Source organism: Musca autumnalis, unplaced genomic scaffold (genome assembly GCF_047663935.1).
Source record: "Musca autumnalis isolate F117 unplaced genomic scaffold, ASM4766393v1 scaffold_4, whole genome shotgun sequence".
In the NCBI taxonomy this organism is placed as follows: Eukaryota; Metazoa; Arthropoda; class Insecta; order Diptera; family Muscidae; genus Musca; species Musca autumnalis.
The window spans coordinates 134,337,305-134,361,359 of record NW_027411977.1 but is presented as its reverse complement, the minus strand read 5'-3'; the positions used below and the strand labels follow the sequence as shown (position 1 = coordinate 134,361,359).

General features: G+C 37.7%; 1 protein-coding gene across 4 annotated transcripts in view; it reads right to left on the bottom strand.

The window, feature by feature from the left end:
• LOC141402523 (CYFIP-related Rac1 interactor B) overlaps window positions 1-24,055 on the bottom strand; it is a 148,355-nt gene that overhangs the window by 121,722 nt on the left and 2,578 nt on the right. For 2 of the 4 annotated variants that reach the window (XM_073984003.1, XM_073984002.1), the window contains exon 2: window positions 19,612-20,238. In XM_073984003.1, the coding sequence (XP_073840104.1) occupies window positions 19,612-19,794 (183 nt within the window). In that variant the 5' untranslated portion in view covers window positions 19,795-20,238. The remainder of the gene's footprint in view (window positions 1-19,611; window positions 20,239-24,055) is intronic. The other 2 variants (XM_073984004.1, XM_073984005.1) reach the window with 2 other exon arrangements.

Here is a 24,055-nt window from a genome sequence, read left to right as displayed (position 1 = left end):
ATGCATAAATCGGCTAGAAAGTGATTCTATGCATATGCCTAGAGGGAACTATGGGTCTATCTCTTTTCCTAAGGCATGTTACATAAAGGACACTCTTGGGTATCATTCTGTGATAAAAGAACTTTGTTCCAAGCTGTTCCCTAAAAGTTCTAGTCCACTAAAACTGGAATTTCACTAAAATTTAGTACGTGAGAAAAAATAAAATAGCTCACTTCGTGTAAACGCTACGGTAATTTACTACCTAACTCGAGAAATTTGCAAAAATCACGTATTTTTCAAAATTGCGAAAAAATGGTCGTCTTTAGGAGCACGTCTCTCCCTCAACTTCCAATATTTTGACCTAATTTTTTGGTTACCTTAGTTTCAATACGTTTACTATAGAATTTCATATAGAAAAATCGGTGACGACAAAAAATTGTCGTTTTGGCCAGGAAAATCGATTCCTGAACCACTGTGCGGCATTATAGCAACAAATCCGAAGAAGTGTGCGTGTTATTTTAACCGGCAGTTTATAGAGAAGCCCGACAGTGATCTGGTGAAGAGGAGTGTGCAATGCCGTAGAAAATCCCTCTCAGTCGAGGAATCTCAATGGTAATATGCTTAGAATAGATAGAAAGGGGGATAGGAAGGGGAAAGGAAGGGAGGGAAGCAGGAAAGATGTAGGAGGAGAGTAAATATAGCAGCGATTTTGGGAAGAAATTATATAATAATTGTTCTACAAACATCCCAGAAGGGATAAGGGAGCATTCTCTTATATAAATGAGTTCACCCCGATTCATATTGACATATTTTACACTAATTAAAATGACGACGTCATCCGCATATGCGCAATTACTTTAGTTCCTAATCTGTCAAATTCCTTGAGTATCCCATTTACCACCTTCCTTACGGAACTCCCACCAATGTTAAAATTGATTAGTCTGCTTTCCAGCATTATATCAATCTACACCTTTTTCAGATGTAATTCGAGTTATTTTAATTGTAATTCTTATTATTTCATTTGTAATTCGAATTATTCCACTTGTAATTCGAATTATTACATTTGTAATTCGAATTATTCCATTTGTAATCCGAATTATTCCATTTGTTATTCGAATTATTCCATTTGAAATTCGAGTTATTCCATTTGTAATTCGAATTTTTCAATTTGTAATTCGAATTACAAATGGAATAATTCGAACTACAAATGGAATTCTCGAATTTCAAATAAAATGTTATGAATTACAACTAAAATGTTTCGAATTAAATCTGAAAAAGGTGTAGTTGGTTAGGATAGGGCACTCGGTAGCTCTAGAGCCGAGTGGATGAATTCAAGTTTCAAATTATTGAAGGCTCCTTCCATGTCTAAAATGCGGCCCAGGTGTAATTCTAGTCGTCCATATTATTTTCTTTATAACCCACAACCTCGTGTAACGTATGCATGTTTCGAGTTTATGTAGGATTGTTTTCATCAGAAAAGAGGAGACCCTAATCGCTATATAGTCCTTCGGCAATTGACTTATTTTGAAGTACAGGTAGTATAGAGAATGCCTCAAACAATTTCAAGTCGATCCGATTTTTTCGTTAAAATCGAAATATCGATTTTGACAGCTCACAATTTTTTAAAACTTTTTTAATTATTTTCCGCTTAAAGACAAGAGTATTAGGTTTTAAAACGCCCACAAAAATATGGAAAGATCGGCATATTTGTTTTCGAGCTATTGTTTGCACCTCAAAACGATTTAACAAAAAAAGGGGGTTTCGCATGTACCCATTTACCACAAAACTATGCAATATTTTTTAACAAAAATTCCAAACGTAATATAGGATGTGCTATTTCAGATGAAAGAAAAAACTAATTAAAAATATTGGTAGTTTCTAAATTATTTTTATTTTTATTATTTTTTTATCTGCACAACCTGGGAGAACCCCTTAATCTCTAAATAAATACAAGATAAATATTTCAATTGAGAGAAGAAAAATATTACATTTTCCAAAAAAAAAAATAGCAACAATAATTATTTAAAATCCCCCACGGGTAATGGGCTTGTGCTAAAAAATTCACAAAAACAGGCAGTCACTCAACTCAGCCAGTCAACCATTCGCAAAGGTTTTTTTATGGTAATACCGGTGGCGCCTTATTATTTATTTGTTTGTTGCTATTGTTGTTGTTCAGTTACAACATAGAATTTGTTTTGTTCGTGACCGTCTTATTTTGCCGTCTTCTCCCATAAATTAGGGTAAGGGGTTAAATTGGTTGTTTGAATTTCTTGCCAAAAGGTTATCACAGGTCATGTGCCCACATTACAACATAGGCACGACGACAAAAACAAAAGCTCAAGCTGACTGGGTTTTGTCTGTCTCTACTGTTTGAAATAGATTTTTTGGGTAACATTTTCACTTTTTATTACGAAAATTCCGCTGACTACGGTTAGACTTAAATTAAGAGACAGACAGACCATGACGACAATGTAAATGGAAATTTATAACATGTGTGTCACTACGACTATCACTATTTGGTTCATATGTACAGTTAGTCAACTAAATTTTTGCAAACGATATATTTTAAAAAATTTAGATTTTAATTAGGAATTACTACAAGAAATTATTTCAGCATTCATGCTAACGAGGGTATATACACTTTTATACGGCCAAAATCATCGAAATAATGGTTTTAGACCCCAAGTATGTTTGGACGAAATCCGTTTCAGACAATTTGGAGTCGATTTAGCAATGTCCGTCCGTTTGTCTGTCTGTCTGGCTGGTGTGCACGATAACTCTAGGAAGCATCAACCGATTCGAACCAAATTTTGCACTTCGTAATATTTTGCCCAAACTTATTTTAATTTCGAATATGGGCTATATCGGTTCACTCCTTCGGGCACCTCCCCCACAAAAGTTCAAAGACTTTCGCAAAAATTATGCGCACTATAACTCTCGAAGGGACTTACCGATGTTTGCTGAAGAAGTATGGACTTGCCCCTGAAAAAAACGTTTACCATCGTAATTAAGGCAGCGAATGCAAGATGTTTCAACAAAAATCAAAGTGATAGGATATCAGGTCTTAAAGTGAACTTATCCCAAATTTTGTGTGGGAGGTACCGGATGGAGTGGACATATAAAGTCCATATTTGAACCTGATCTATATCTAGTAGATATATTAGGATGTGTAAAGTATGGACCAATTCATCCACTCTCTTCACGGGTTACCGTATGAACAACTTTTCCAAATATTTTTGAACATTTGTGGGGGAGGTACCTGAAGGAGTGGACCGATATGGCTTATTTTCAAACGTAAACTATGTTTGGACAAAATATTACTAAGACCAAAATTTGGACCGAATCGGCAGATCCATTCTAGAGTTATCTTGCGCTCCAACCACCTCACACGGTGTCATAGGGGTTTTTTGCAACTTTCATGCTATTTTCTCAGGAAGTATGGACTTGCTCTAATGAAACTTGTACCGTCGTATGGAGGGCAGTGAATACAAGTTGCTAAAACAAAAATCAGAGCGATTCGAGAGATGGCCCTAAACTGAAGTTTTCCGAAATTTTGTGTGGGAGGTACCCGAAGGAGTGGGCCGATTGAGTCTATATTGAAACATTGTCTAAGTCTGGTACACATTTTACGATGGGCAAAGTATGGACCAAATCGGTTACTCCCTTCAAGAGTTATCGTGCGCACAAATTTTCCGAACATTTTCGAACTTTTGTGGGGGAGGTACCGGAAGGAGTGGACCGATATAGCCCATCTTCGAACTTAAACTAAGTTTGGGCAAAATATTACGAAAGCCAAAATTTGAACCGAATCGGTTCATCCGTTCGAGAGTTATCGTGCGCACCAGCCAGACAGACAGACGGACGGACATTGCTCAATCGACTCCAAATTGTCTGAAACAGATTTTGTCCAAACATAATTGGGGTCTAAAACCATTATTTCGATGAGGCACATTTTGCCCGTATGAAAGTGTATATACCCTCGTTAGCATAAATGCTAAGGGTATAAAAATTTCGTTAAAATAGTGCGCACGATAACTCTCGAAGGCAGTAACTGATTTCATCCATACTTTCTACATCTAAAATGTTTACGAGACATAGATCTGGTTAGAATATGGACTATATATGTATGTCAACTCCTTCAAGTACCTCCCACACAAAATTTCAGAAAAGTGCAGTTTAGGACCTTCTCTCGAATCGTATTGATTTTTCTTGCAACATGTTGCTCTCAATACCCCGATTACGATGGTACACTTTTTTTGAGTGGCAAGTCCATACTTCTTGAGAAAATGACCAGATAGCTGTCAAAAACGCCTTACGGCCAGCATGTGTAGTGGCTGGTGCGTACGACAACTACCGAACCGAAAACTGCGTTGGTCCACACTTAGCATATTGTAATATTTCTTGGAATATAAGATGAAAGTGTAAGGTGGTGCTTATAAGTCCACCCTTTCCGGTACCTCCCCCACAAAAGTTCGAAAATATTCGCTAAAATGGTACGCGTGATATCTCATAAACGGAGCAACCGATTTGGATCAAAGTTTGGATCTCGAAATATTTTGTCCAAACTTAGTTTATGTTCAAAAGTTTGCCCTATTTGTTCACTCCTTTGTTTAAGTGCGGTTTAGGGTCTGTTCGAGGATCCTTTGGAAATTTTTAACGAAGGTACTCCAAGTCTGCCTGTTTATAACGATAATACGTTTTTCGTGGGCAAGTCCATGTTTCGTAATAAATTATATGGTGACCAAATGAAATGACTGGTGGGCGCGATATCTATCGAGAGGAATGACTCCCAAAATATGAGCTTTCATTAATATTTTTGTCGACAGGTTCATACACCCAAAATTCTGAAAATCCCCTAAATACATATTTTTTTTTGAAAGAAGTGTTTCAATTCACACGGGCTGAGGATATATCTCTGTCGGCAATGCTACTTTGTTACTTGTTTTTCATTTTATTTTATTAATAAGCATGTGTAAGAATTAAACTGTTAACAAAAATATTAATAATGATATTTATTTATACCAATAAAATTATGATTTATTTAAAATTTTGTAATAATTTTGGTTTTGCAATAATTAAGTTTACTAACTGTGTATTTAATGTGATGACAGTTTTTTCGATGACCCAAGTTAATATCAAAAAAAATTAAAAATATAATATTTATTTTTTCAGAATTTTGTTAGCAACAGGATACACTTTTGGGTTTTTTCTTTAGAGAATTAATGATATTTTTAGAAACTCGTTCACTTCATATTACTCATAATTAAAATGCATATATTCCATAATGTATGAATATATGTATTTATTACTTTCACAAATGTTGATTTTCTACAAAGTTCTGTAACTTAAAAAACGAAAATAAAACTTCCTTTTTTAAGCTAACAGCATAAAAGATGGTTTGTAATAAAAAGTCTAGCGCATCATTATAATGACAGTTTTTTCTCTACTTTTCTACACATTCATCGTTAAATGTTTAATGAAGCACCATCCTCCACTTTACCGGTTTTTCACAGCAGCTATATACACCAGAAGAGACCTGGTTTTTTTCTTTATTTCCATTTTATCCTCTGCCATTTACTGCAATCATTTTTCTCAGTCTAGTCTAGTTAGTGTGTTAGTGGTTGTATTTGGATGTGGGCCAAACAAAACTAAAACAGGGAATCAAAATGCATGCATTATTCTTTGTTCCTCGCCTCTCCACTGGTCTTGTCTTCGTCGTTAAGTTTCGAAATGCCACTGTAGAGAAATGACAAAAAAAGTCGTTACTGCTGTTGACATTTTCAAATAGATAAGCCATTTTACTTGAATATTCCATGGAGACTGTGGGGTATACTTAAAAATTGAAAACAATATAGCCTCTTAGAATAGAAACAAAATCGGCTGAAATGCTGTGTTAAATATTTTTTGTATGGTATCAAGCAATAAAGTTATACCAAAACGTGTGGGTCCTTACTGGTGCAACGTTTCGTAAGTATATGAGCCCTGCATGCCATGAGTTTTAGGAGTTCTACTATATATATTTGTGGCCTAGGCAAGACTAAGTGTTGCTTGGCGCCATCTGACATTTCCATTGACATTTTTTAGCATAAACATACTCAGTACGGTTTGAGGTACTACCATTCGTTGTGTTGTTTACGATAAAAAATTAATTTGTCCAACAAATGGAATTAACTTGTGAACATTTTCGTCCGATGATTTTTCACAACTTTCCAAGTGAATTATCATGGCAAGAGTACTTCGATGTAAAAAACTGGTTTAATGAATTCAATCGTGGCCGACGCTCGTTCAAAGATGAAGATCGTCAAAAACGGCCGTTGTGCCAAAGAATTGTTGCCATGGGTGAATTGATAATTCAAGATCGTCATGTAAGGTAAAGGCATTCTTGGGAATATCTTCCACCAGCATACATTCGATATTGCATACAAAAAGGTTTGTTCTCGTTGGATCTAGCACAATTTGAAAAGCTGGTGTCGATTAGTGCAAAGAAATATTGAAGAAAATTAATATATACAATCTCCATGCTTTAAAAGACATTTATAAGATCGTCACAGGTGACGAATCATGGATCTATGCGTATGAGCCCGAATCAAAGCAGCAATCGATTCTCGTTGTGGGTCTTCGATGACAAGCCAAATCCAACAAAAGTTGTTCGTGGAAAAAGCACTTCGAAACAAATGGTTGCCTGTTTCATCGGTAAACCTGGCCATGTGGCGACTATTCCGTTTCAGCAACGTAGGACGGTCACATCGGCTCAATCCATGGATTTTTTCTTCGGTAAACCTGGTCATGCGGCGACTATTCCGTTTCAGCAGCGTACATCGACTCAGACCGTGGGCTTTTTGACGGGCCAAAACGTCGAATTGGTGGGCTATCCGCCGTACAGTCCTGATTTGGCACAAAAGGTCTTATATTTTTCCGCACATCAAGAAAACACGGCAGATTCTTCTGTTTTACGTTGCCAGGAGGTGTCCCAACCGGAGTGGAAAAAGTGTTTGAAAATCAATAAAAACCTTTTTTGATGATAAATATTCGCATTTTTATTATTAGGCCTGAAATATATAGTGACCCTCGTACAACAAGGTCAGCTAACGATAGAAAGAGGGAACTTGAGTGAGATAACGGTTGGGGTGGGTCCAACGCTTTAAGTGGTTTTGCGATAGCTCAATGTAAACTGTTGTGATACCTAGTCGGCAGGGCGGGCTCTTATACGGCGTAGCACACACCTATTCGCCTTGTCACTCTCAGGTTGCTTTATGAACTGTAATTCCAAATTGCACACACGCTTCATCGGATCTATTACTGTTACGCTTTCAAAAGTAATACCCGTTCTATCATACTCCTTTCTCGGTTTCGAATGCGATTTAACTAATGATGCATTGCTCCAGGTGATTTAGCCACTTGTTCCTATGTTCGCACACTACTACTAATTGTCTTTAAAGGTATGGTCACATGACGCAAATAATTGATCCAAAGTTGTTTTCCCAATTTGCCCAAACACATTTTGGCAAAGAAATTTTTGGCATTTTTTCTCAAATATTTGCCAAAACTAAATACGACGATGCTCATCACGCTCGTTTGCTGTTTGAAAGGTCTTAGAGGACTTTAATGGTGATCATGAGTTCGTCGAAAATCTGTACGTTTTCTACGGTCAATGTGGACGTCCCTACCTGAGTTAGCGGAGTGTTACAATTCGCCAGATATGAACATCGTTTCACCTGGTCTGACAAATGACCCTGTTTTCTCTTGAGCTGACCGTCTTCCCATAACTGTCTCCATCAGTAGACCGTCCGATTTCATCACCTCCGAACGCCATACTTTCATCAATCATGGGAAAGCTAATTGGCCGAGTTTCAGAGACCTCACTAATCACAGCTTGAGAGATCTGCCCAACCCTTCTGATGCATGGTTAGCAGAAGGGACGTTAAGAGACATCATAACTTCAAAATTGTGTCGACAATCTGAAAAATCTGACACTACTGTGCAGTGCACAGTGCATAGTGTGCACAGTGTGCACACTATCGAGTGTGCAGAGGTATTAAATTTAATTGATAGTCTGCTTAAAAATGGCGACAGGAATTACTTACATAAGAGGAAAGGAATTAGAAGATAAATTAGCTCGGGTTGGTACTAAGTCGATCGACTTAACAATTGTTGAATCTGTTGGAAATGCACAGCGCAGATGACGTATAGAACCTTGATGCAGGATATCCAAGTCAATCTAGCATACGATCTCTCAACTTAGAACGACTTTCCTTCTCTCAATCGATAAGTTAGGGAATACACCTTTTCAGATGTAATTCGAATTATTTTAATTGCTATTCCGGAATTCTATTTGTAATTCGTAACATTCCATTTGTAATTCGAGAATTTCATTTGTAATTCGAATTATCCCATTTGCAATTCGAACTATTTCATTTGTAATTCGAATTATTCCATTTGAAATTTGAGTTATTCCATTTGAATTCAAATTATTCCATTTGTAACTCGAATTATTCCATTTGTAATTCGAATTATTCCATTTGAAATTCGAATTATTCCATTTGTAATTCGAATTATTTCATTTGTAATTCCAATGACCTCATGTGTAATTTCAAATAAAATAATTCGAATTACAAATGGAATAATTCGAATTACAAATGGAATAATTTGAATTACGAATGGAGTAATTCGAATTACAAATGAATGTTACGAATTACAAATAGAATTCTGGAATTACAAATGAGATGTTACGAATTACAACTAAAATGTTTCGTATTACATCTGAAAATGGTGTACAATCACCGTGCGACTTATTACGGGTCACTTAACGGTTAGATCTCTAACTTGGCGTCGACTACTCTAGATTGTGTGGAGATGAAGAAGAGTGCTGAAAGCTTTAGAGTCGCTAATGGAAATTACAGTTTTTGCAGGTAGAGTGGTGGATAGTCCGGCTGCTCCAGAAGCTCTAAGGTCCTTTGCCATTAAATTTGTTTGTCTTTTTTCAGGGCTGTAAAATTTTGTTGGGCCCTGCAAAGATCAGCAAGACGGGGTTCTCACACTCCTGATATACTTGTGGAAAACTTCTTCCACAAACTCAACAAGTTCTACTTTGAGAAAACAGCAAAACAGGAATCCGGCGGGACGAACCTGTATACAAGGTATCGAAGACAATCCGGCCGGTAATCTCAGGACGGAGAACTCCATCCCTACTTTCACTGTGTATGTGTCCGACCTGCTGTAGGGGTCACTACTACAGGCCACTGCCGTATAAGATCTATGACATGCAAATGAGAGAACAATAGCATTGAGTAATGGAGGCACTGCGAAGACGGGGAAGAAACTGAAACAATCGAGCAACTTCTATGCCAATAACCTAGTTTGGTGAACAAAAGGCGAAGGTTGTTTGGCGCCTTCAAGATAGCATCACTCTATTACTTCTCTTCCATAGAAACCGCAGTCCTCATAAGATACAGAAGGAGGCTTAAATGGCCGGGTTTTCCTAAATCTAATTAAGTTTGATCAAAGGTCTTTCCTACCTATGTTCGACTAATCTCTTTTCCATTTTCCTTATCTGTTCCATCCACTTTCCTCTTCCCGATTACCGCTTCCCATTACTCTCCTTTCAGAAATGTCGTGAACATTGGCGGCTGGGCGTCCTACAATCTAATCAAATCTAACTCCAGTAGCTTTGTGCTAACAAGTCATTAATCTAGCCACATTCCGACACCTGGTGATAGAGTCAGAAATTCGAAAATATAAAGATAAATGTCTCTACAACAATAACAATTATCAGTTAAAATAACTGGCCGTACCCTTACAGTTCATTCAAATCGTGTTTTTGTCTTGGATCCCAAAGTTACTTAACAATTATTCACAATGGACTTGTTTCGACACCGATGTTGCAACAATTCAGATCATCCAGTTAATTTTGCGGTTATACTCTCCGACCAACTTAGTGACTTATTTTCAGTTTCCTGACCCTACGATTAATTGCTAGTATGTTCGAAAATAGGATTTTGACCAGCAGGTTATAGCAAATACTGATTATGGTCCCAAATGTTGTTACTGTGCTCGATCGATCATTAGATGATTTTGGCAGTTCGTTGAAGCGGTTAGTGTATTACTCAAAAGTTTGTTCATATAGGTTCATTGTGGTTTACAAAAATTGGGCTTTTAGAGAAGATAAGGATTTGAGCTTTGTTGATGGCGACACAGCGATTCAAAAATAAAAATGTCGGTCAACGTAACTTGTCAGACGGGCAGACACGGCGAATATGCCTGGCGAACTATGCTAATCTTCACAAATTTTGGTGTGAAAGTTCTAATACAGCAAAAAAGAAGGAGATGTCAATCTATTTTGAAACCCCTAAACCTCTTTTTGAACTCCCAAGGACAGCGAAATACGTATAATGTCTTTTAAAAATCTTATGTAAAAAGCGTTATTGTACATATTCATGGCTAGGAACAGCAAATTGGGCTTGATCATCTTTTTCAATTTTGACTTTGCCAAAATCCTTCGAATATTAAAAACTTACGCTGTTTTTCAATATTTAAATTAAGTTAAATTTTCAAATTGCAAAAAGGATGATTTTATTTTTATACACAATTTCTCAGCAACTTCGTCTGAACAGAAGCAATAAAATATTTCTATAACAAAAATATGTTCAAATTTTTTTCCATTGAACCATCTGAAGTACTAGCTAAATTCATTGAAATCACTAATAACACCCCTTCTTGGCATACAAACAACCACAGGTGGTATTTTCATAAAATACAAATAATTCCCAGAATTTGAAGAAGAAAATTTGCAATGTTTTTCAAAACAAATCTGCTGATAAAGCAGGGCAAACAGTCGTCATGTTATAAAAAGATAAATTCTAACAATAATTGACGTTTATGGCTATTTGATGGATTTACCCATCATATGGGACTGAGGAAGAAGCACAGCGGGATTTTTGACAATCAATTAAAACAATTATATGTCATTTATCAGGAATTCCATTTAATGTTCATTACTAGGTTTATTAAGTAATCAGTGTTTAGGAACAATCAAACATGGTTTTAATGTTATGATATGCAGAAAAGCAATTTTAACTTTTTAAAAATATAAACTCTTCGTTTACGCATACATTCATATATACAGTTAGTCAACTTAATTATTGCAAAACCAAAATTATTACATTTTACTGGTATAAATAAATATAATTTTTAATATTTTTGTTAACAGTATAATTCTTACAGATGTTTATTAATATAAAAAAATAAAAAGTAGCTAAATTTCACTAAACATTTTCTTAAAATTAACAAAAATGAGAACAACTCATTATTTGCACTGTCAACGAAATAATTGCAAAATTCACAACTTTTCAGTCTTTCAAGGTATTTTTCGAAAAGTTGGTTCTAATATTTCGTATGCCCACCTTGGACATCAGTAACAGCTCGTAAACGTCCCTGAGTTTAATAAATAAGTTTCGGAATGTCGTATTCCAATGGTATCTTTTGCCATTCTTCTTTATTGCATTTTATTTAGTCCCCCAGGTTGGTGGGCGGCCTATCCCCAACTTGTTCTTTCTGGTGTACCCATGAATTGTCGATGGGGTTAATATCTAGACATTGGAACGGGGTGTAAATGACTTTGGTACAAGTCTTACATAAATTAGATTTATGCTTAGGGGCGTTGTCTTGGTAGTACTTCTATTGCAATTTGTTTGAATTTTCAGGGCCAAAAGGCCTAAATTTCTTGACGCTTTTGGTTAAATCCTGTTTTGAAACATCTAAATGAACTTCCTCTGTCATTATTTCCTCAAAAATCTGGATGTTACCAACGTCACTGCTTGGTATACAACCCCATAGCATAAATGACAGTTTTCCGAAATTTACAATATGTATTAAATTCTGGTTTTCCATGGATGTAAGGGGCTTTCGCAACACTTTTTGAGACCCAACGTGATAGTACAGCATAATTTTAGTCTCACCAGAAAATATATCGTCATGCCGATACTAAAGATGGCGTGAAAAGTTGTCTGTAACAAGTCTGAATAGTTTCTATATATTGTGCTGTGGGAGGGCAATGGTTTTTACCTAGTCACTCGAGATGAGTGCTTGTTATTATCTAGCACTTTTCTGACTCTTCCATGTAACACACTTACTCCAAAATCCTTTTTAATTAAATAATGCAATTTTCTGGTGCTGCTTTGGGCTCTTTCATCAATTTCTTTAATCATTCTCCTGTCAATTGGTGTGGTTACTATTTTGGGCCAGCCATGTAACGACTTCAGTTTGAGCCTGGCTTCTTTCTCGGTGCGGTAAATTATGTTGTATACACTTCTTAGCATACGAGAGGTGACTTTAATGATTTCTCTTTTGGATTTACCATTATTACTATTGGAATAGACCAAATGTAGCATATTTTCCGAAACCGTTTACCTGACTTTCGCTTTTTCTGATTATACTGTCTATGTTACACACACAAAAATTAATTTATGATCAAAAATTATGGATCTACATGTCCACATACAATATAAATCATAAAAATGCTTAACTGGAAAAAAATCGGGGGGAAATCCCACGATTTTATTGTACATTCATTCATTTTGCAATTATTTAGTTGACACCGCAAAAACCAGGTACCTATCCTTTTTGACCGTTGTTTTTGTTATTTCCGTCCGATTTCTGAATTTGTTGGCTTGATGTTGTCATTAACAAGTAAATAAACAGATATTTACAAAAAACCCAACATTATTGAACGAATTTCTTGTAGTAATTCCTAACTAAACATCAAAATTTGTGAAAATTCATCGTTTGCAATAATATAGTTGACTAACTGTATGTAGCTCAGAGTTTTTCTGCAAAAACTTATATTGATTACTTTACGTTTATATTTATTGCTTTTGTTTGCGTCCAATGTTTTACCCAAGTTTCATATTCGCCTATCATCTGATAAAATATTCTAAGGCAATATAAATCGTTTCTGTTTGTGGTTAATAATGATATTATTTATGCAAGATTATTAGTCATCGAGCTGGTTAAATATTTTTTTTTATTATTTTGAACCCTATATTATTGTCACGCACACAAACATAGCGAGCGAACAATATAAAAAACAAACAAAAGATTACAAAAGTTTTGCGATCACTAAACATGAGTAGCTGTTGTGATATAGAATATGTTATTTTGAGCTTTAGACGACAAACGTTAAGAATTTGTTATTTAGATTAGGTTTAACTTTTGGAGTTTTAAAATTTTTAGTTTAATAATTTTATGTTTAAATGCAATTTTTAATTTTTTTTCATCAGTTAGTAGAAACTGTTTATTTATTTGTTTTAAAGACTTTCGTTAGTTAGTTGAAGTAGTTTAGAAAGATACTGGCAAATATGGGAAGATTATGGTATTTGTAATATCTTTCTTCATCTTACGATGGAGGAACTACAACCTACGTAGACTTCTGGCTTTCGTGTTCTTTTATTTCAGGGGAAGCTATCGGTGCCCTCACTAAATTTATATTAGTTTGAATTCGTTCACAATTCAACGAAATTAATTTGAACGACTGTTCATAGATCATATTATGCTATAAAAGTTCCGCTCCCAAAAGTCTTGGAAGAATCATAGCTGGAGCCGTCTCCTAAAAAATGACTACTCTTTTCCAGAACCTGCAAAATGCTACTACGACAGGTTGCCAGGGGTCAGAACTCCCCACAATAAATTCAATCTGCAAACCGCCCGACTTCGTAACGTCTGATCGCCTCATCAATTATGGGAATGCTGATCGGATCCGAAGAGTTGCTCAAGTCATTTTAATCGACAGGGCAAAGGGAAGAATTAGTACATAGCATTAGATGTCTTCCTGCCGAGGATGAATCCCCACAATTTACAATTATCCATTGACATTGAGAATGTCATCAGGAACGCTAAATCATCCAAAGCGTTGGGCCTGATGGAATCTCAATTGTTATGCTATAGCAGCTGGTTGTGCCGGAATGCGAGTATCTCACTAAAGTTCTCAACCTGCATCGTCCCCGAAGTTGGGAAAATGGGTATGGTGGTCCAGCTACTGTATCCAGGCAACGTGGCCGAAAAGGTGAATCGTAAATTCTTGAGGGTTTATTCTTCCCCAGCGTCAGAAATAGCTATTCAGTTCCCGATCATCAGCATGGGTAAGTCAGGGACTCCCCAAGGTGTGGTGATATCTCCGGAACTGTTTAATCTATACATATCCTGTATTGCATTCCTCCCGACGGCAAAGGGATCTTAAAGTATATGTCGTGGCGTCGGCTATATTCCCTGATGCCATTCGTGAAACGCTCAACTCCTATTTGACAATCCCATGGCAGCGGGTTCTCTCGTACCGGAGTGACCCAGAAAAACACAACATTCGCGTTCCGGCCAGCGACTGCCACCTCAGTGTATGGTTTTCTGTGTTGGGAGCAGCATTCCCGGAATGCTTCTCCAGATTATTTCGGTCCGTGCTGGGACGGAGGAAAACCGAGGACCCATATCCAACCTTCGGTGAGATGCAATAGATGTCGGGAGTGGGTGCATCTAAGGGGTTGTTCAGGACTTGTCCATGCAGGGACTACGACATGGGCTATGTTGCTGTATGCTGCGTGAAGACAGCCCCCAGTGAGTCGTCGTCAGATTACGAATCTACCCCGCAGTCCCCAGCAACGGCACACACAGCATTTGTGTCCCAATCCCAGAAAATGCATCCTTTTTGCAATTTAATTACAATGGACTTCGACGTAAGATCGAGAAAATAGTAGATTTCATGAGTCGGAAGAATATCAAGGTCGCGGCGGTGCAAGAAACCAAGCTCAATAACAAATGTAGCTTACAATGGTGCGATGGTTACAAAGTGCTAAGGAAGGATCGCGCCAGAAGTGTAGGTGGCGGATTAGCTTTCCTAATACACCAGTCTGTCCAATACAGGCCTATCTCGCTTGAGCCCGTCTTTAATGACCCGTACATGGAATGCATGTGGGTTGCAGTTAGGTGTGGAACTGTCGAGATAGAGTTGCTGAACGTATTCATCCCGCCGAGAAATAGCTGTATCTCAGATTATGAGCCTGACATTAGCCTGCTTTTGGAAGGCCATAATCGTCTGGTCCTAGCGGACTTTAAAGCGCATCATGAGATTTGGCATTCGGCCCTTGGAAACGACCAAAGCCATACAACGCTGGCTGAGCAGATTGATAGCTTTTCATTTTGCACGGTCAATGAGGGCGCCCCTACAAGGAATAGAGGAGAGTGTCACAGTTCGCCAGACATAACCATCGTGGTCTGACAAATGACGTTACCTGGCAACCCGTCATTTCCCTTGGATCAAACCAACTCCCCATAATAGTCTCCATTAGCAAACCACCTGATTTCATCACCTCCGAGGGCCGCACATCCGTCAATCATAGGAAAGCTGATTTGCCGAGTTTCAGAGAGACTTCACCAATCACCGCTTCAGAGAACTGCTCAATCCTTCTGATGTTCGGGTAGCGGAAAGGACGTTCCGAGACATCATCACTGATGCAGCCGCTCACCATATGCTTGCTGGTCGAATACCCGAAGTAAGACCAAACTTTCCAGCAGAGGCGACGGGATTAGCAAATGAGCGTGATGAGCTTCGTCGAGCCAACCCCAATGACCCCAGAGTCAGGGAGCTGACACTGGAAGTTAACAGGCTGGTCGGCGAGCATAAGCGGAACTAGTGGTTAAATCATCTGAAGAGTTCCAACATTGGAGCCGGTATAAGTGAATTGTGGGCAACGGTTAATTCACTCTCCAACCCTGGAAGGAGGGAAGATTCGACGTCAGTCACGTTTGGCGACGTTACACTGACTGATCCAAAGTGGTCCGCAAGTTATTTCAATTGCCAGTTTGTCGAGCACCCCGATAGTGACGGGGCGAAGAGAAGAGTATTACGTAGCATCAGATCTCTTCCTGCCGAGGATGAACCACCACACTTTACAATGTATGATGTTGCGAATGAAATCAGGAACGCTAAATCGTCATAAGCTTTGGGCCCTTATGGAATCTCCATGGTAATGCTCTATTCACCATATGGACGGCCGAGGTGAGAACTGAGTTTAATGTCATGGTCGATGGTAGCAGAATTCCGACCACAAACAACCCAAAAATTCTAGGGGTCACATTCGAGAGAATGTTCATGTCATCTACACAGCTATCTGCGACAAGCTCCTTAAGTTCCTACCCGGCAGCAATTGGGGTACAGATAAAGAAACCTTGTTGAACATATATAATGCGATTGGTCGGTCTGTGGTAAGCTATGCAGTGACAGTGTGGTCCTCGAATATAAGTGCAACGCGATGGGAAAATATGCTCTCCTGACAGAATGGCGCCCTGAGAACTGCAATAGAGTGCCTCCCCAAGTCTTTAGTGAACAATCTACATGATGAGACATAGATTCTTCCAATATAGCAACACATTGGCAGACTTTCGTTGCAGTACTTGCACGGGTGTTATCATGAGAGCCATCCTAATCGCCATATGGTGGAAAGGACTCAGGGGTGTCAGGAGGTATCTTCATGATCTACTCACTAACTCTAGTAGCAGCTTTGTCGTCATTGTAGGAGCATAGAAACCTAGGTAGAAGCATCATCATCATCAAACCTAGAAGTTTTGTGGTTATTACCCATCGAAGCAGCCACATTCCTAGAACTGCAGATAGATCCAGAGCCAGATTTAGCAACAAACAAACATATCATATTCTGTTACAACAACAACCACTTGAACTGCTCGGCAGCGGGTTCTTTCGTACCGGATTGACCCGGAACTATAGTGTTTTGGCCAGCGACTGCCAACCCAGCATTAAACCTATGCTTCAACGTAGGTTTTTATGTTGTAACAACAACAACAACATGAACTGCTGAAATAGAGGTTACCATGTAGATAATGGTCTATGGTCCTCGGGACCACTAACTACCATAAGATATTTGGATATCTAACATTTGATTGTTTATTTAAGTGTGTTCGCAAGCCACTGCTACGTGGGGAACTAGAAAAGTTTCTCCTTACAATGAAAACGCGAATATTTACCATCAAAAATAGTTTTATTGTTTTCTTAAGTAGTCTGCAGCATGATTTATACATTTTTTTCATGCACTCAAAGCAATTGTCGAAAGAATATTTCACTCCGATTAAGACATCTCCTAAACATGGCGTTTTACAGCATTTTCTGGCGATTGCTGGTATTTTTTCAGGCTCATACACATAGTTCCATATATGTTTTTTGAAGTACTGCCATCTTATTTTTTTGTTTTCGAAAATTCTTGCACCGATCGACACGGGACCCAACAAGAAAAACTTATTTTTGCGACCAGGTGTTCATGCAATATCCAATGCTAGCTGGTGGAAGAAATGTCCAAGGCTGTCTCTATCTCACGGTATATAACATGGCGATCTTGCATTATCCGTTCATGCACGGCTTATATCTTTTTGGCACAACGGCCGTTTTTGAACGACCCTGACGACCTTCGTTTTTGAGCGAGTGTCGGATGATCGATGAACTCTAGTCGCGATAATCCACGCCGAAAGTCTGACAAAAATGTTCACAAGTAAATTCTATTTTATGGCAAACCATTTTTTGAGGTCACTGTAAACAACGCAACACATGGTCGTACGTCAAAGAGTACATATCAAACTTTCTAATGGAAATGTCAAGTGGGGCCTGGCCTAGGCTCGAAATTTTCTCGTAGTGCTCTCAACAATCCTTTTTCTGCTTCTAACGTGTGTGTATGAAAATACAAAGAATTTTTTTTGCTTATTCTTTATTTTTACGACATCACTTGATTGGTATCATCAAACGAGATCAATATTTATTACTCACAAAATGATATGATTAATCATTGCAATATGGACGAACAGATACATATCAACATATGTACATACAGTTTGACAACAAATGTATTGCAAAGGCCAAAATTGTAAAAAATTTCATATTAATTGTTCGCTTATGGCAACAAATTATGTAAAAACTATACGGTGTTTTGTTCACAACTCTTGCTGTTGGTCCTCCAAACAATATTCCGTCGAAATATACAAAGTTTACTTGCAATTTATAACAAATACTGACTAAAATAAGAATTACCTACTACTTTGAGGTGACAATAAATGTATTGCATAGGGGAAAGCAGAACTATAAAACTAATAATTTTTGAAATTTGTTGTAGTCATTATTCATTTTGATGACTTTTGCGGCTAATAATGAACTAACTGTATTGAATGTGATAAAGTTCAATGATAATAAAAGCCGTCGTGGAGGGTCTTCAGACAGGTAAAAAACGTATGAGACCCTATTGACAATAAGCAATGACGAATCAGCAAGAGACAAGTATGCAAAAAATGAATATTTGATTCAATATGTATTGTCGGACTTTGAAAACATCGAAAAACCTCTGCACACTATAGGGAAAAATAGACCCTCAGTGTATTATTTTGAAAGACCTACAACCTAGCTCTATTTTTTGTCTCAGTATTATTGGAATCACATCATTTTTACTAAATGGATAGATGGCATAAGATGAATGTAGTGGCAGGTCTTGGAATGCTGATTACGCCAATATATATATCATTCATGGGAAATCCGTATTTCCCGAGATATAGGCTTAGAAAGTTCCGAAAAACCATATGATTTTTGGCAAAAAATTAATTTTGAAAAAAATTTGTTCGCGTTAGCCCTGTTTAGCATTTGTCCATAGGAGAACCTCTTAAATCCCGGCCGAAGGCCGTCTATTTTCGACAAAAAATTAATTTTTGAAAACTTTTTGTGAAAAAGTTTCAAATCCAGCCACTACATTCAACTTGCTCCGGATAGATATTATACTCTGCTATCATAATAAATCCCAAATAGTGCGCCAAATCTTATAAAACCCATCAAATTTGGAAATTATACACCTTCTAGAAAAGCTGAATACCGAATATTTGGGTACTATATTTTTACCAAGCAAAAAAGTATGCAAAATCGGGTTCACGGACATAATAATGATAGGGAAGATATCCTCACTGACATCATTAGGAAATATTTAACAGTCATTATTCTTAAAGTCGGTAAAACGGGTGCAAACATCTCAAACTCGTTCAAATACCACCATTCCAAAGGCCAGATCATGACATATTAATCTTATTTGTGTAAGTTTTTGATGTAATATAACAAAACTAAACTGTAAATACCTCGGGCCAAAATCCTGATATCAACCCTTATAAATTTTTTGGGTTCAGTTTAAGAAAAAAACTCGAAAAAAGTCCTTCAACGAAAGATTAAGATTTAATAAAAATTGGGAAACCAGAACCTTAGAGTGTAACATGCCTAGCCTTAAATTTTGGTTTAACTAAGCTCATTACTGCTCCAATTAATGTCCAAAGTGGATAGACAACTCATTAACGAACATAACTTTGGTAATTCTCCAAAAAACCAAAAATTGGCCATATTTTTATAAATCTCAAATAAACTTTACATTTTTTGGCGGAATATTATTTTGGGGACCAATAGCAAGAGATTTGCACAAAAAACCGTATAGTTTTTACATAATTTGTTGCCATAAACGAACAATTAACAAGAAATTTTTTACAATGTTGGCCTTTGCAATACATTTGTTGTCTAACTGTATGTATGATTGTATTTATGTTATTTCTATTTTTTAACCTTACCTTATAGACTTGTATCTCATCGAGCACAGCTTCTGATTCCTTAAGCACACGATCAACTTCTTCGTATACTTCACGTTCGGTTTCTGTTGGTGCCGCATTCTCGAAATCCAAGAATACATCATACGATTTGGCTGTGCAACAGTTTGAGTCATCACGTGCCAATAAACTCAATAATTTGCCCATTTTTGAAAAGTTAAAATTTTATTTGTTTTGGTTTTCCGTTTCTGTGGTTGTTACTGATGTTTTTTCTCCACTTTTTTACTGTGATTTATTGATTATTAAAATGATGGGTGTTGTTTTTGTTGTTACTTTCTTCTTCCAAAAAATAAAAATTGTTTACTCATATATAAAAAACAATAAATAAAGCACAAAATTTTGTTTGTTGTTGTTGTTGTTCGTACAAAAAATTGCTCTTTTCACCTCTTGAATAATTTTGTTTTCCTTTTTGGTTGTTGTTGTTATTGTAAACTCTTTTTGTACTTGAACAGAAGAAGGTGCGTTTGTTTTTTGTTTTTGTTATTTGGATCTGCGCACAGAATTTAACGTTGCTGGTTTCCTTGTTTGAAAATACTTTTTTCTTTAGTCGACATATACATAAATTTATCGAAAAAAACAAAAAACACAATCCTAAAGACATAAAATGAATAATTAATTAGAATTTTATATGAATGGTTTGAGGTTCGAGTTTTTCGTTAGTGCGTTCGTTACGTGGTTTGGCTATGCTCGGGTGTTTGCTGGTGGGCAAGTAAAATTTGCAAAATTCATTTAAATTTTAAGTGATTTCAAATATAAATTGATTTTCTATAAGCAGCGCTAAATACTGTGGGAATATGAAAGCAATTGGACTACAACAAGTTGAATTGATGTAAACGTGTGGCGGAATAGTTTTCTTCCTCTTGCTAGAAATTAATTTGAAAGGTTTATTTTTGTTGGCTAAACGATGGAGAATCAATGATCTTGACAACATTTATTGTCACTGGCATTATATTATGGCAAGGCCACAGTGATTGTATATCCCAGAATACCTGATCAGTAGACCTATTCTGTAACTTTTAACAACTACCGCTATTGTTTAAATTTATTTTGTTTTGTAACAACATCCATAGTTGTTAAAAGCATTATACAATAAGAAGGTAGCAGAAACTGCCGTTTTTGGTAACATAAGATGTCAAAATTTGACTTAAATTCAATGCAATTGACGCATTATGTTACCATCAGCTGGGCTGATAATGCTACCTTCTTATTGTATCATGGTTAAAAGTTATAGAATAGGCCTACAGTAGGCCTATTCTGTAATTTTATCGATTGAAGAGTTGTTAAAAATTTTTTTTTTGTTTTTGTAACAACTACAATACAAACAAATGAAATTGTTGTAAAATAAAAAATCAGTAACGTTGGTAAAAAGTTACAGAATAGGCCTACTGAGGTCTTTTACTACTGGCTAGGTATCTTTTTTGTTTAATAGATCCGCCACTACGCTCTATTGCTGCATTCGGGACTACTACGTTTTGATGTTGCCGACTGCTACTCCACAACAAATCCCTGCGTTTTTTTTTTGATCTTTCTTCGTCACCGTCGTCATAATACAAGACACCCCCAGTTTCCTCAACAGCAACAAACGCAGCACCATCACACTAATGCAAAGGTATACTTCCCGCCGATTAACAACTATATTCCAGGTTATAGTTCCAACACGAGCCCGCTTTTGGAATGTTATAACGGACTGGTCTTGGACATTCGGTCCTCGGCATCGACCAGAACGGTATAGTGCTGAGGTGAGCAAATTGATAGCTATACGTTTTGCACGGTTAATGAGGACTACCAGAATTAGTGAAGAGTGTCACAGTTTGCCAGATATAACCATCTTGTCACTTGGTCTGACAAATGACGTCAACTGTCAACCCGTTGTAGTTGTTGTAGCAGCATAAAAACCTAGGTTAGGTTAGGTTTAGGATGCGTAACTGTCATTCTGGCAGCCACTCCACTCGGAGACCTTGAGGTCCATTGTGATCATCCAGACTATTGATTTATGTGTATTGTAGAGATGAGGATGTTGTTGTAATGTGTAGATTGGGTTATTTTTGTAGATGAAGAACGTGGCTATGCGTGTTGTTAAACGGTGTTCCAGTTATTAATTTGGCGATGGTATGTGAAACCTACATAGAACCGTAGGATTGATCCTGAGCCGCTAGCCGAAACACTATGGTTTCGTGTCAATCCAGCACGAAAAAATCCTCTGCCGTGGGATTGCTGTCAACCCGTCGTGTCTCTTTGGTCAGAGCATCTACCCATAACTGTTTCCATCAGCAGATCGCCCGATTTCATCACCTCTGCACGCCTCACTTTCATCAGTCACGCCTCACTTTCATCAGTCACGCCTCACTTTCATCACCGCTTTAGAGATCTGCCCATCCCTTCTGTATATCTGCTGATAGAATACCCGAAGTGAGACCCAATTTCCCAGCAGAGGCGAGTGGATTTGAAAATGACACTGGGAGTTAACAGGTTGGTCGATGAGAATAAACGAAACAAGTGTGTTAAATTATCTGAAGAGTTGCAAGATTGGAGCCGGAAAAGGTTAATTATAGGTAAGGGTAACATAACTCTCAAAATCGGGAAAAAGAATGATAGTTTTTACCTTCAACAGAGTGACAGATCCGGAGAGTTGTGGGTGTTATTTTAACCGGCAGTTTATAGAGCACCCCGAGAGTGATAGGGCGAAGGAGACTGTTCTACACCGTATAACAGCCCTCTCGGCCGAGGAGGTACCACCATAATTTATGATGGGCGATGTTGCTTACAGATGTCATCCGAATCACAAAAGCAATGGTCCCACACGGAATCTAAGTGGTAATGCTTAAGCCTATGGATGAAGGAGTTGAGTTTTTATCAGAAGCCTGGAAAGTTCGCACGGTGCTCCCACTACTGAAGTCAAGCAAGGATGTCAGCAGAGATGAATCGTAAAGGTTGATCTCCCGCTTGTCGCCAGTTGCAAAGATTCTAGAGGCAATAATCATCCCCATGATGAAAGATAGTTTCCCAGTTGCCCAACAACAGCATGGATTCCGGAAAATGCGAGGACTGAACAAAAGCACGCAGTGCGACCGAACTGTTATGACGGCCTATCGAATACCTTTGATACCGTCAATCATGCCAAGCTTGTAGATGACATAGAGAAGACTTCCCTCCATGTGAGTTTGAACGTTGGATAATCAACCATATGTGTGGACGCATGTCGTCGAGTGAAACAGAGCATTCCTCACAGCGAGGTCATATATCCGGAACTAATTAACGTCTATCTTTCTGAAATTCCACAACCTCCAGACGGCATAGAGATCGTAATGTAAGCGGAATATTGTACGACCTAAGCATCGGGTTCTAGCGTCGATGACATATGTGATAGGTTAAAGGCCTATATAGCTGAATTACTGCAGTTCTTCCATCTGAGGAGTATGAAAATATCCGCCGCTAAATCCACTGCCACACTGAGAAATGAGGCTCCCCCTGAACATATATAACTAACCCAAAGTATTGGGTGTAAATCTGACGGTTCGTTTAAGTCTTCCACGCAAATCACAGCTATTTGGATAAGATCAGAAGTAGGAACAAGGTTCTCAAGTTCAACCAACGCCCATTGCATCGTAGTGAGCTACCAATTATGTTCAAGAGTTTGGCATTGTGTGGTGCGGACACGATCTAAAATACATTCAGGCCGAACACCATGTCTGCGATTTGGGTACAACCACCACCATAATCCAACAAGGAGGCCGACACCAACTAATAGTCTAGGTCAAAAGGCCTAGGGGTAACTGATAAGAAAAAGACTAATACTAGCTGCCAAGGCAAACACAAGTGGTTTTAGGCCAGACGAAGCAGCCGGCTCAATTCATATTGGGCCCGAATTGTTGGCGCGATACCCAAAATATGCCTTGCATGTGGATAGGGATCGCACGGCACGATGCAGAATTTTTGAATCTGGACACCTGGGGAACCGGAATCAGATAACTAATAATAACACTGTGCAACACTGGAAATGCAAACAACTTCTAATGGGTATTTTCTGAAAGTACATATTGAGACTACAAAAACCTTAATTGGGTTTTGTGTTCTTAGATCGGGTTTAGATTTTATGGCCTCATCTAAACCGAACTAAAATGAGCCTTTTTTCCAGTCATCGGACCTTTTTCTCCGAAGCTAATAAGAATTTTGCTTTGCAGTCTTCAGCAATATTGTAGCCCTAAAGTAGTAGAACTTATGTATCAAACAGATGAACTAGGAAAAGCTGCATCTAGAGCATCAAACTCGTTAAAATATAGAAAAGTGACCATCAATTCTTCAGAACATTCCGAAACTCTAAAATTGTTATTTCACGTTGTTTAAAGGGTATTTCATAACATACCTTTTTCAAAACTTATTTAAAACAATGTTCATACAGGCTGTTTGA